Source organism: Anser anser (genome assembly GCF_964211835.1).
Source record: "Anser anser genome assembly, chromosome: 6".
Classification (NCBI taxonomy): domain Eukaryota; kingdom Metazoa; phylum Chordata; class Aves; order Anseriformes; family Anatidae; genus Anser; species Anser anser.
Window position 1 is genome coordinate 35173988 of NC_139726.1, and position 14142 is coordinate 35188129.

The window sequence follows — 14142 nt, forward strand, 5'->3', positions numbered from 1 at the left end:
TTGATGTCCACACAGCAGTTTGTGCACAGCCTCCAACATAAACATGCCCTGGTAGGAAATGAACACCAAAAATGTGCTGCAGCCCTACTGCCAGTGTTATCACTGTTGGGAAAATAGCTACATAATTAGAGACCTATCTCCAGCTGTATTGCAGGAGTCACGCACTTTATTTGGGCTTGTTAACAGCAGAACTGTTGTCTCCAAACTAGATCTGTCCTGGAATCTCCCCACTGCAGCACTTTGTGCAGCAGCCTCTATTTAATCTGTAAACCATTTGCCTCCAGTGTCAACAACACCACCACAAGCAGGAAAGGAAAACACAGAAAAGCAAGCAGGAAATGAGTTGGATTAACTTCCATGATAACTACTCATTGCAGTAGCATTTGAATCTATCTTTAGAATAAAAAGTTTGAAACTGCAGTTACCAAGACTGTAAGGTTCCCCAGCACATAAATAAAAACAATTTCAGCAAGACATTTCAAATATTTTATACATACTGTTCTGGAAATGAACACCAGCTCCTTTTTCATCAAATGCAATACAACTAAACCAATGTGAGCAAACTCTCCACTCCCATGTGGGAGCACAAGCCACAAATAACTGTGGCTTAATGCAAACAGTTTTTAGGACGCAAGTAAATCAAAAGGGAATATTTCTAAGCATATAAATGTTTAATTCAGCACCATTTATAAGAAGTTAATTCTCAAAGGAACTTTGTTCTGACTTCAGTTTTGACTTGGGCTCCTGGATGCTTAATCACTTTTAAAATGGGACTAGGCATTTTAGTGGAAAAGTAACTCGAATCCAGTTTATCAGTACTAGGTACCAAGCTATCACTGACAAACAGGTATGACATAATACGAACTATGTCACTTTGACCTCAGCTTATTAGAAACACCATCCCACTGTTTGTGGTTTTTTGTTCTTGTTGTTTGTTTTTTTTGAAGGTGGGTATATAGTTGCTTCTTTCATAGCTTCATTGCAACACAGAAGAGTGCTAAGAGAGGACTGCCCACAGAAATTCAAGAACCAACTGGGTCGCTTAACTACAGTGCAAGTTTTCCATTAGCAACAAAACAAGAACAGAACATCGTTTTGTGAAATGTTCAAATGATCATGACAAATGGTCATCAGTGCAATTGAGTCTAAAGCAAAACTCACTTGCTAGCTGATCTAAGTAACATACAGAAGTCTCTAAGTACTGTCCTCACAGAAGTCAACATCAATTTATAGCTAGAAATTGATGTTCATTGTAAAATGAAAAAGTTTTTCAAATATTTCCTATAAGGGAGGCTCTGCACTAGAAATACCACATGGAACTCAAATAATTATTACTGAATCCAAGATACAGAACCCAGCAGAGCTTGAAAAAAAAACATGCCAATAAAGCTATTCCAATATTGCTAAGATTTTGGAATCCTTCCATAAAACGCAGCTTAAGTGCATTCCCTGCAAAAGCTAAACAACAAGGGGCAAGTTACATAAACAAATCATCTTTCAAGTGTTTTACTAGTCTACTTTCTTCCTCTCATCATGCTGATGTATTTATAGGCCACCATTACAGACGGAAACAAAGTACGTTTAGTTGCCTAATGCTCACTTTTGGGCAACAAAAGATCTTTTCCCACAACATTTCATCTGAGCTCTCTAGTCTACTTTCTACCAGCAAATATCTTGAGCAATCAAAAACGTAAATACACAAAGTACCACCCACTGTTCTTTATCAGATCTACATTTAATGGAAAAAATCACCTCAATCCTTCCTTCCAACTCTTTGACGAGGCAGGTTAACTGTTTTGAAGAGACTTCAGATGTGTCACCATCTTGTACAAACACCAAAATATTTGCCAGAAACCACATAAAAATAAATAAATAGAATAGATTTAATGCAAGTAAGACTTGCTCCAACAAGTTCTTCTCTAGTTGTCTTCTTCTGACTAGTCATTTTAAATCACTATTTCACCCAGAAATTCTCCTCTAACAAGTTTTGCTTGCAAATTAAACAAATCATTCCTAGCACATACCTTCCTCCTTATTGCGAATATACAAAAAAGTAGTACATTTTGAATTACTGTAGAGTCTGTTTTTCTTAGAGATGATTTCACATGAAAAATAACATAGATCATCAGTAACAAAAACAGCAGTATTTGTTGTGTATAGGGAATTCTTGCAAAGACATTTTCCCTTGGACAGCAAAGAAATGCAATAACTTACATTTCTCAACCACAGTGCATGCTTTCTGGCAGTATAAAAAACAGATCTCAATAATAAAACTATACCTCACTACCAATACTTACCTTTCAGCAGTTCCATGAAACATAAATATAATACATATATATATATATATGTAAGTATATACGTTATATTTCTAAGAACTTGCTGGGTCATGCCTAACTTACTGATTAGGCACTGAATTTAAAAAAATAGTGCATATATCACTCATATATTATATCATGGAGTTCACATTTCCGACCTTTACTTGCCTAGGCCAAAGTCAAACAACACTAAGGTCTCCATTTCCTACCTTCTGGGAGCATAGCTGGAAAAGTTTAAAACCTTCTGGGAGCGTAGCTAGAAGAATTCTAGCTTCATAGACTTGTCCACAACTGTAGGTTCCTGATCCCTAAACAGAAAAAGAAAGAAGGTAGCTGAGGAGCTGATAAACAGAGCTTGGTATATTACTATATATATATGCATTACCAAACATGACGCTTATTCCAGACTCAAGAGAAACTAAAGTTGACCCTGTAATCCATTTTCTGTATGACTGGGATGACACTTATTTCTTAAATTTCCTCAGCCACTGATGAACAATAGCACTGATGTTTCTCACACCCACACAGCCTACCTAATAGGTTGTCATATTCCTTGTGTTAAATTCATTGTTTTTCCCAAATATTCATTTCCTTCACATCTACAAATACATCTACCTGTAACTTAATTCCAGGATTTTTTTGTGGCTTTTATTTGTTGGTTTGCTTTTAAACAGTGCTAGTCCTACAGATTTTTTCATATGATATTCAAGAAAGAGTGGTCTTGATGACATTTTTATATTCAAACATAAATCTTTTTTCCAATACCCTTGGCCTGTTTGCTCACTAACCCTCAATATGAGAGAAAGACACTGAAAGTCACCAATCAGTTACTGTAATAGGATATTGAATCTGTTATGGAAGAGTAATTAAACAAATTCCTCAAAAAGAAAACACTGGCTTACAAAGAATAACAACTGTGTCTTCACTGGAGCAGTCACAGTAGGACATTCTAAGAGAAACCCTTGGAGGCAGTAATGCAAGTCACTGCCACTTCTGTATTGTTCCACTATAAGGCCAATTTACTTCTGTGCAACTATGAAGTATAACACAGGGAAATCTGATCTCTTGCTAATCAAGCCATATGACCAGGAAAATAAAGCTAAAGGTATGCTCTTATTTTAATTTCAGGATCAAACGGCACTAAGAAAACGCAAGCTGAGGCTGAGTTATCATTTTTCAAGTTGCTCTGTCCCAGAACACTGAGATTTCGAGTGACTGGGCCAGCTCCTGCCTGCTCAGCATGACAAAGAGATCGAATTAAGGAGGTTAGGAACATCTCAACACCCTCAAGGAAGGGGAACAAGAAGGCAGGCAATGAGAAGACTCAGTCATCCAGATGTAAGATCATGAGATTTGATCTAACAGGACACTCACGAAACAGACAAATGAGGGTCTGCGCTAGACTACTATTACCTTGCATGGCTTCTAAAGAAGACTTCTGTAGAACTCTTCAAAAGTAACTTGCAATTACTTGTAATCAGGTTATTTATTATTCCATTATTGTCCCAGAATTAAGCACTGTATGTAATGTTAGACTTGCATGCCACGGTAAAATCTGCTCACCTCTAGCTAAATGCAAGCCATTTCTAATTCATCAAGTCCATCCTGCCTCTCTTCTACTTCACACAAACACTTTCCAAGTGGTGTCACAGATGCAACTTCAGGATGACGCTGTTCTCAGGTACTAATGATCAACTACAGCTGGTGACAAAGCCAACTGCCCTCTTCTGCAGATGGTAGACTAATTTACTGCTCTGCAGCACTTACCTTTCACTTAGCTACTTCCAACTCCATCTAAACCATTCCCCTGCCTTTAGAGCCAACAGTCCTTATTCTTACATGCGGAAGATAATTTATGTTTTGGATTCTCAACACAACAATACCGCAATATGAGATCATCTGGCCTAAGCCATCCCATAAACAAAGCACTACTTTGTTTTTACACTGCTTTGATATTTGCAGAAGACATTTGCTGAGGAGATGTTGAACACACACACTTTATATAGTACTTCAGACTGAGTGTCTGAGTTTTTCAAAAGATGTTCTGTATACAGCAGGCTTCAAAGGCTCAGTTTCAGCTCCCTGATATCAGGTAACAATAAATAAAACAATCACATGATAATAAACCCTAATTGAATAATCTGATTACAATCACAATGAGAAACCATACATGCTGTTCAAGCACCTCCCTGTGGTTTACGTCGGCTTTAAACATAGGAAAAGCTTCAGTTCTTTTCAAGTGAGTGGGAACATTTAGTAGTTTAATTGAACCATTAGTTCCCTTTATTTTAAGATGCATCTTACAAGCATTTCATGTCATTTCTTACTACACACCCCAAAACTTGCCAAGGTATCCCAAACTTTCCTGCTTCCCGACAACTATTCAGAATGAGATGAAATTTTATTGTCAAAGCTTTGACTTGTACTTACCTCAGAATTCCTGTCAATTACTTCCTCAGTTTAGAGGAAAAAACAATACCATCAATTTCTAGTTCTGAGATTCTCTCTCTATTGCCCTCCAAAAGTGGGCTCCATCCATTTTACAGGCACAAGTTAGCCAGCCAGCATCAAAGCAGCTTAACCATTAAAACTATTATTTACAATAATCAAGAATTAATATATATATATTATCATAGTATTTGGCATTCCACAGAAAAGCAGCATAGATCATCTGGTGCTCTACCACCTGTATTTATGTATATAAATATGTATAGAATTTGACATAACAATTGAATAATTGTATGTTAATAATGGATTTTCAGTATACTCTACATAGATTCCTCCTCAAAACATTAATTCTTATCTCATGTAAGTGAATATTATTTAGGATACCAGGTGCAGTTTAAAATCAAATATGCCTCAGCATTAAAAAATATATGCTATTTTAGTCAAAAAAAAGGTAGGTCACAGCCTATAAAATCCAAGGCATTTCAGAAAAGCCTAGATAAGTATATCGGCACATCCACAGCTCCACAGCACAAAAACTCTGTTGGTTCTGAAGGGTACCAGTCATTGGCCCACCCCTCAAGGCAACCAACACACACAGACTTGTCTGCATAAGATGTGACTTAACTGATAAGCATTTTACACGCCCTTGTTGCTTGATATCTCCATCCTCCTTAAGTAAAGGATCATCAGTAGTAGAGCCCCTTAAGGATTTTAAATAGAGGCATTAGCAACTCTGCATGGCTGTAGAATATTTTGTCTTTGGTTAGGTGATTAACTTTTAATTTTTCTCTGCTTCTAATTTTCTTGTTCCTCTGTAATTGGTATATTGCCAGAAAGGGCAGAAATCTGTTTCTTCTGAGTGGCACTGTTATAATAGAAAATGCTTTTAAATGCAGGCTCTGTGATTCATTCTGATGACTGTCATTTCTTGGGGACTGGCTTTCCCTCTCTGAAAGCGTTTTCCCCTTAAGCTTTAAGAACTAATTCAATATTTTAAATTACGAATGTTTTGTCCCTGGCTAGTTCTGTTAGTGGACACGAGCAATTTGAGACTGCCCCTACCTTTCACCTGCCTTGACACATGCTTTCTTCCTTTCATTATCGGAGAAGTTAGCACTTAGCTTTAGTTTACAGGGGATTTAAATCCATCACTTGCCACACGGTTTAAAATCACCGATTTAAATAAGCACCTGAAACAGCCAAAGAACTCAAGAAAAGAGAGAAACAGACAGGAGAGACAATGTCCTCAGAAGCTTATTAAGCATTGCCCACTTCTGAGCAGCAACATTTGATCTTGCTTGAGACCAGCTGCTCAATGCTAGGTATTTCTGGTGAGCATTTCCATGGTGACAGCTGTTGCACCAGTGACAAACAATTCATTATCATTAATATACTGATATGTAAACAACTAAGGTGTATATTCAACCCCTGCCTGGCTCAAGAGTAACAGCCCATGGACTAGGAAAAGCACCTACATACTAAGACTTTTCAATTAAATAATGTGTTGCCAAAAAAAAAAAAAAAAAGTATTTTTAAAAAAATAAAGATATAAGATTTTTTAAGATTTAAGATTATTTTTACTGTAATTCTGAAAGGTGAGAAATAAGACTCTCTATTCCAAATGTTTGTATACTTATCCTATGTTTCAAAATTAACAAAGTGCTTCCCTACAATAAAAGTTACCAGAGGTAGGGAGAAAACAATAACCCAACAAACCAAGGATAAAACTATATAACACTTAAGTACCTAATGCCAGCACAAATGGTTTAACCTATTTTTGCTACAGAAGGCTCATTTACAAAAAAAAAATAAAAGAAATGAGCAAATGATAATGACAAATTAGTTTTGACCTCATTACTGCTGGCTGCTAGATAACATGATATTACTGCTACCTAATAAACCTCTGCTTTCTCTTTAATGTGCATAAATCATTGTCAGGTCACTAACTTAAATTATTCTCCATAAAAGTGGGAAGCCATTCTTCAGATTTAACAGGAATCTCTCCTTTACAGGGCTATACATTGCATTTTAATACAACACCCCTTCTAAAATTTCTGCCAGCTGCTGCAAAATGACAAATTCTCCTAAGACAGAACCAGTTCTCCAAAATTCTGTATTTGAAACGTATTGGTTATCTACATAAAAGTAAAACCAGTTTATACCTCAGCCCTTCATAAGGGCTTCTGGCACATCCTACTGAAGCTGAAAGAAGTAAAAGATTCTCAAGCTGCTGAATCTGTTTTCATGGAAGCTACTTTGTTTTTCCAGAAATCCAGTTCACTAATAAAACACACACACAATGGGATGAACACCCCACATACAGTTTGCATGGTTTGGTGCAACCTACATCAATATACAGCAACAGCTGCCCCTAATACCTTCAGCATCTGAGATTAGCAAATCTTATTTCAAACATGGTTGAAATGTTTCCACAAAAAGGCTCCAGTCTTCATAGTAACAAAAGTTACATGGATTATTTCCCTGAGCTCTCAAGACAAGATGGCCTTACCAAAACGGGGTAAACCATCGAGCTTACTGCTAGTAACTGGATCACAATAACCCATTTTCCTGAACTGGGGACAGATAACCTCATCAAGAAGGTTAATTGCACAGCCAGAGGCTGGCTTAGTCATACCACAAACAGCATAAGGGCAAAAAAGCTAGTGCGTCAGAACCAGAACCTATCAGCCTAAAAAGGATATGGAAGAGGAGCTCTCAGTGACAATGGCTGTATTCCAAAAAAGCTGCCTAAATAATGCATATCCAAAACATTGCAAGAATATGTGAGCAAGTCAACGATAGGCAGGAATTCATTTTCTAATGACAAAGGATGTCTTCATCTGCGTAACTCTAAATAAGCAGCAAGCTCACTCTTCCTTGATTAGATTTTCTTTAAAGGAAAGTCGGGAACAGGTTAAAAAAAAAAGACTGCTAAGTTTCCCTTTGCCCAATATTTGTGTAGTCATTAAATTTGTAATAGAAGTTAAACCTATTTCCACTATTTTAGAGCAACAAATGCTTAGACCTGCCAAGTCACATTTCTTTTTTATAGCATTCAGAGCGATAGCAGCCACTTTAGTTTATATGTATTGTAAAAAGTAAACGGATAGTAGTAGTGACAAGTCATAGTAATTTTGATAGACAGAATCTGGCCATTAAACCTCCTGCTGTAAGCCAGCTGTGTCTTACTGATTTCATTAGATCCATATTAAAAAAGCTGACGAGCTGTCAACGCGTTAGATATATATGGAAATGTTATATGTTATTCATTTGATGACATAACCATCCCAACTTGAAGTAATTTTGGCCACATTTTTCATTTGGTCATTCTATTGCAACTATTGAGCTCAACTGGGTAACTCGTTGCCATAAAGCACAGGTCTTCATGAAACGCATGGAAAAAACATATACCATTAGTATGCCTTGTGAGCTGAGTGTGGTTATCACAGGAAATAATTGGAAGTGTATACCTAAACATGGATGCTGAATGTTTTATTCTGATGTCGAGAACACTCTTCTATAGGGAAGAGAATTATTGGAAACAATACTGAGGATCATTGTTAAACAAGACAAAAATTGGATTAAAAGGAGAGGATCTAGGTTAGGCATAATTTAATAGTCCTATCACACACTCTTAATTTTTTTTTCTACAGTACAAAGAGTAACTGAAGAATTTGAATACACTCTTAGTTAAGAACTACTACAGGACACTTTACGCTAAAATCGAACCAACTAAAATAAGGCTGTATGTGTTGTTTTTTCTGTAAGAGTAACAAACTTTTAACAAAGCTGAGAGGAAACATTGTGCCCTCTCTTAGCATCTTGCATCACTTCAGTTTTAAAGACATCAGAAGTGGCGATAAGAAAAGCAAAACAATTTGTCAGACTAATTGCTACAACTCTGTTTCACCTGTGGAGAAAAAAAAAAAAAAAAGCAACCTGCATGGCTTGTGTCCCTCCAGATTATTTCAGAGATGTAAATCTGGACCATTTTGTTGAAGATTTAGTGACTTCTCAGCTGTCTGTTCCATTAGCTGTGACATAACTCATCCTGGGAAGATTTTCACCTTGAAAGGATTTACTTTCTGAAGATGTTCTCAGAAATCTGCTTAGTAGCAGAAGAGATTGTGGCTAGTAGTTAGACCAACCATTGATGATCAACGAAAAAGCAGGAAGGAATTAAGGCTTATTGGCCAGTTCGAGTATTGTCTTCTCTTCATAAATTTGTTTGGGTGTGGTTTTTTTGTGGTTTTTTTTTTTTTGGTCAAGATATTCAAGTGAAACTGTCTGAAAAAGGACAGCCCAGACAAACTGGAGAGTACTCTTAAATTTGGTACATTTTAGGTCATGTAATTTACATGACTCACCTCTTGAAGTTTATGCAAGACACTGAAACTTCAGTAATGTGGGGTGGGCACGGGTTTTTCTTTTTACAATATGGTAGGATGAGGGATACACACTGACAGATGCTTTGCAATGCATTACTAAACATGCACCCAATCTTATGAGGGAGCAAATATCAAGCCATGAGCTGCTGTCTGATATTGCACTGAAGTAGCATTTATGCTAAAACTCTTTTCTTGGTTAAAGACCTGTATTTTTCACATTGAGCTAGAAAGCAGGCATGTTCCTACCAGCTCCAGTGGAAAAACTGTTTTAAATATATTATACTATGTATTAAGTATTCAAAGGTCTGCAATTGTTGAGCATTGTACCAAGTCATGTCTGATATGATGCATTGTCGTCAACTTGATTAAAGTACCTTTCCGCTAGTGGAAATCTACTGATGCTGCAGACAGCAATTTGCAGAATCAGGTTTCAGGTGACAGTTACATAAGCAAAGATAGACGCGCCATATGACATTTTTAATCAAAACAGCCTGAGTATTGCATAAGGAACAGTATGAGCCAACTGCTCACAATAAGCTCCAGGTCACAAGATATTCACAGAAGCTTGGTTAAAAATTTCAAGATAACAAACACATTCAAAATTCAAGCACATTCAAGGTTTAAAAAAATAAAAACTACCATTGAACAAGATAGAAAAATGAGTGAAGAAGTTATTCATTAGAGGTTATTTAACCAGTATAAAACAACTTCAGCACATTTTTACTTCTGTAAATCACAGAATCACAGAATCGTCTAGGTTGGAAGAGACCTCCAAGATCATCTAGTCCAACCTCTGACCTAACACTAACAAGACCTCCACTAAACCATATCACTAAGGGCTACACCTAAACGTCTTTTAAAGACCTCCAGGGATGGCGACTCAACCACTTCCCTGGGCAGCCCATTCCAATGCCTAACAACCCTTTCAGTAAAGAAGTTCTTCCCAATATCCAACTTAAACCTCCCCTGGCACAACTTTAGCCCATTCCCCCTCGTCCTGTCACCAGGCACGTGGGAGAATAGACCAACCCCCACCTCGCTACAGCCTCCTTTAAGGTACCTATAGAGAGCGATGAGGTCTCCCCTGAGCCTCCTCTTCTCCAGGCTAAACAACCCCAGCTTCCTCAGCCGCTCCTCATAAGACTTGTTCTCCAGACCCCTCACCAGCTTCGTTGCCCTTCTCTGGACTCTCTCGAGCACCTCCATGTCCTTCTTGTAGCGAGGGGCCCAAAACTGAACACAGTACTCGAGGTGCGGCCTCACCAGAGCCGAGTAAAGGGGGACAATCACTTCCCTAGACCTGCTGGCCACACTGCTCCTTATACAAGCCAGGATGCTGTTGGCCTTCTTGGCCACGTGAGCACACTGCTGGCTCATATTCAGCCGACTATCAACCAGTACTCCCAGGTCCTTCTCGGCCAGGCAGCTTTCCAACCACTCATCTCCCAGCCTGTAGCGTTGCTTGGGGTTGTTATGCCCCAGATTCAGGACCTGGCACTTGGCTGTGTTGAACTTCATACAGTTGACCTCAGCCCATCGGTCCAGCCTATCCAGATCCTCCTGCAGAGCCTTCCTGCCCTCGAGCAGATCGACACACGCACCTAACTTGGTGTCATCTGCAAACTTACTGAGGGTGCACTCGATCCCCTCATCCAGGTCACCGATAAAGATATTAAAGAGGACTGGCCCCAGCACTGAGCCCTGGGGGACTCCACTAATAACCGGCCTCCACCTGGATTTGGCTCCATTCACCACAACTCTTTGGGCCCGGCCATCCAGCCAGTTTTTAACCCAACAAAGCGTACGCCAGTCCAAGCCCCGAGCAGCCAGTTTCCTGAGGAGAATGTTGCGGGAAACGGTGTCAACGGATCACATCCACAGCCTTCCCCTCATCCACCAAGCGCGTCACTTGGTCATAGAAGGAGATCAGGTTCGTCATGCAGGACCTGCCTTTCATAAACCCATGCTGACTGGGCCTGATCGCCTGGTTGCCCTGCAAGTGCCGCATGATGACACTCAAGATAATCTGCTCCATGAGCTTCCCTGGCACTGAGGTCAAACTAACAGGCCTATAGTTCCCCGGGTCTACCCTCCGGCCCTTGTTGTAGAGGTGCGTCACGTTTGCTAGCCGCCAGTCGACTGGGACCTCTCCTGATAGCCAGGATTGCCAATAAATGATGGAAAGCGGCTTGGCCAGCTCCTCCGCCAGTTTGCTCAGTATCCTTGGGTGGATCCCATCCGGCCCCATCGACTTGCGTACATCTAAGTGCTGTAGCAGATCACCAACCATTTCCTCGTGGATTGTGAGGGCCACATCCTGCTCCCCATCCCCTTCCACCAGCTCAGGGTACCGGGTATCCAGAGAACAACTGGTCTCGCCACTAAAGACTGAGGCAAAGAAGGCATTGAGCACCTCAGCCTTGTCCTCATCTTTTGTAACTAAGTTTCCCCCCTGCATCCAGTAAAGGATGGAGATTCTCCTCAGTCCTCCTTTTTGCGTTGATGTATTTGTAAAAACATTTTTTGTTATCTTTAACGGCAGTAGCCAGATTGAGCTCCAGATGAGCTTTGGCCTTTCTAATTTTGTCCCTGCACAGCCTCGCAACATCCTTATAGTCCTCTTGAGTAGCCCGCCCTCTTTTCCAAAGATTATAAACCCTCCTTTTTCTCCTAAGCTCGAGCCACAACTCTCTGCTCAGCCAGGCCGCTCTAGTTCCGCGCCGGCTCGTCTTTGGACACGTGGGGACAGACCGCTCCTGAGCCACTAAGATTTCCTTCTTGAAGAGTGCCCAGCCTTCCTGGACTCCTTTGCCCTTCAGAACCACTTCCCAAGGGACTCTGCCAACCAGTGTCCTGAACAGCTCAAAGTCAGCTCTCCGGAAGTCCAAGACAGCGGTTTTACTGGTCCCTTTCCTGACTTCGCCAAGAATAGAAAACTGAACCATTTCGTGGTCACTCTGCCCAAGACAGCTCCCGACCACCACATCTCCCACCAGTCCGTCACTGTTTGTGAACAGAAGGTCTAGCGGGGTATCTCCCCTGGTAGGCTCTCTAACCAGCTGCGTCAGGAAGCTATCTTCCATGCTCTCCAGAAACCTCTTAGACTGCTTTCTCTGGGCTGTATTGTGCTTCCAGGATATGTCTGGGAAGTTGAAGTCCCCCACGAGAACAAGCGCTGACGATTTCGCGGCTTCTGCCAGCTGCCTGTAGAACTCCTCATCAGTCTCCTCATCCTGGTTTGGTGGTCCATAACAGACCCCCACCAGGATGCTTGTCTTGTTGGCCTTCCCTCTGATCCTAACCCATAGAGACTCAACCTTATCATTCCCAGCCTCAAGTTCCTCAACATCAAAACACTCTCTAATATAGAGAGCCACACCACCACCCCTTCTGTGCTGCCTGTCCCTTCTGAAGAGCCTATAGCCTGCTGGGGTTCAGCTACAGCACACTGCAAGTTCTCTTCACAGATCCCAGCAACACCTTTACCAGTCAGAATTATGCTACAGGGGCTCCATAATCCTTTTCCTCTACCAAAAAAATTCAGTAGAGAATGTAATTGAGACAAATGGGAAAAGTTTACCAATGAGATGCAAATGCCAAAAAAAAAAAAGAAGAACAATTCACTTTCAGTTAATGTTACAAATATGAGTGAAAAAAATCAGCAGTTTGAAATTTTCCCAAAGTTATCATAAAGTGCAGTTTAAAGTACAGTGTAGCTGTAGGGTACAATAAAATAAAAGTTGTTCAAGTGAATCTCTGATACCACCAAAAAAAAGCTTTTCTCTGGTGTCAGGTACAAGGACTTCTCACCATCATGTTTCTCAAGATGAGATTTTTGCTTATTACTAAATCTGATTGGCTTCTCCTTGCTCTCTACTCCCATTTTCTGTTCAGATGATAGAGAAGGATGCATTCGGACTGCTGAATGGCTTAAAGGACCTGCCTTGTGTCATCACCCTGTGAGATATTGCCTATGGTGGGAGACATGGTGACCTGACAGAGGCTCAGCCACCTAATCCATTACAGCAAACCTATCCTTTTTCCTAAGACAAACCTCATTCATGTTTACACCGGTGAAGACAACCAACACAGCAACCAGCACGTATTGTGTTGATTGTTAGAATTTAAGGACAGTTCATCTGTTATACAGCACACTTTGCAAAACAGCATACAGCAGGAAGCAACATAAGAACTGTAAGGCATGTAGTCCCTGCGGTTCTTTTTATGGGCAATAATTTTCAACTGAAAGTGTTCGAATACAAGATGGGTGAAATTCAGAGGCAGCATCACCTCACATCTCAGGTGGTAGCAGAACCTTAACAGTATCTGCACAATTGCTCTTTCACTCGCCCTTTAAAAGGAATACCACTACAAAATACTGGGCCTTAAGTCATACGGACACACAGAGGAGCCCTTGGATCCTTTAAGCAATAGTCAGATGGAAATAGCAAAAAGAAGAGGTAAAATGTAATCATGGCCACATGATCAAAAGCAACAAGTCATCTGCAGAAAATCAGATGCAATATAATCCTCTCATGCGGGGGCAGCAACAAAAGCAATCCAGGCTGAACTTATATATTTTGGGAACCGTACTTTGCTAGCAGAGGAAATGACAAAAATTGTGGGTGACAAGTTTCCCAACCCTCCTAAATTTCCTAGTTTTAAACCCTGAGTTGAAATTAAAGAAACTTTCGACGAGACCATCATCCTCAAATGACATCCTTTATACAAAAATGCTATAATTACACTGAAAATCCCCACAGAGCTTCTGAAAGACATATCCATTTTGTTAATATCTTCCTTTCTGTTCTTATTGGTTATATGGCTTTTTTCTTCAGTAACTTGACCAGCAGGATGCCTAGCACAAATGAAGTTATCCCAATCCTATGGTGAATATGCTCTAAGGTGGTTTTAGTCATGTAGACAGAACATGAAAACTTTTCTAATGCAGGCTCAGCATAGACTTCCCAACCAGCAAGCTTCTCTTACTG

At 40.1% G+C, this 14142-nt stretch overlaps 1 protein-coding gene across 4 annotated transcripts in view; it reads right to left on the minus strand.

Moving 5' to 3' along the window:
• LOC310902060 (uncharacterized protein) overlaps positions 1–14142 on the minus strand; it is a 354895-nt gene that overhangs the window by 319809 nt on the left and 20944 nt on the right. For all 4 annotated transcript variants that reach the window (XR_014586435.1, XR_014586436.1, XR_014586437.1 and 1 more), the window contains exon 2: positions 2525–2623. Coding sequence is in view for 1 of the 4 variants with exons in the window: in XM_083842971.1 (XP_083699097.1) it covers positions 2525–2623 (99 nt within the window). In the remaining 3 variants the exon portion in view is untranslated. The remainder of the gene's footprint in view (positions 1–2524; positions 2624–14142) is intronic.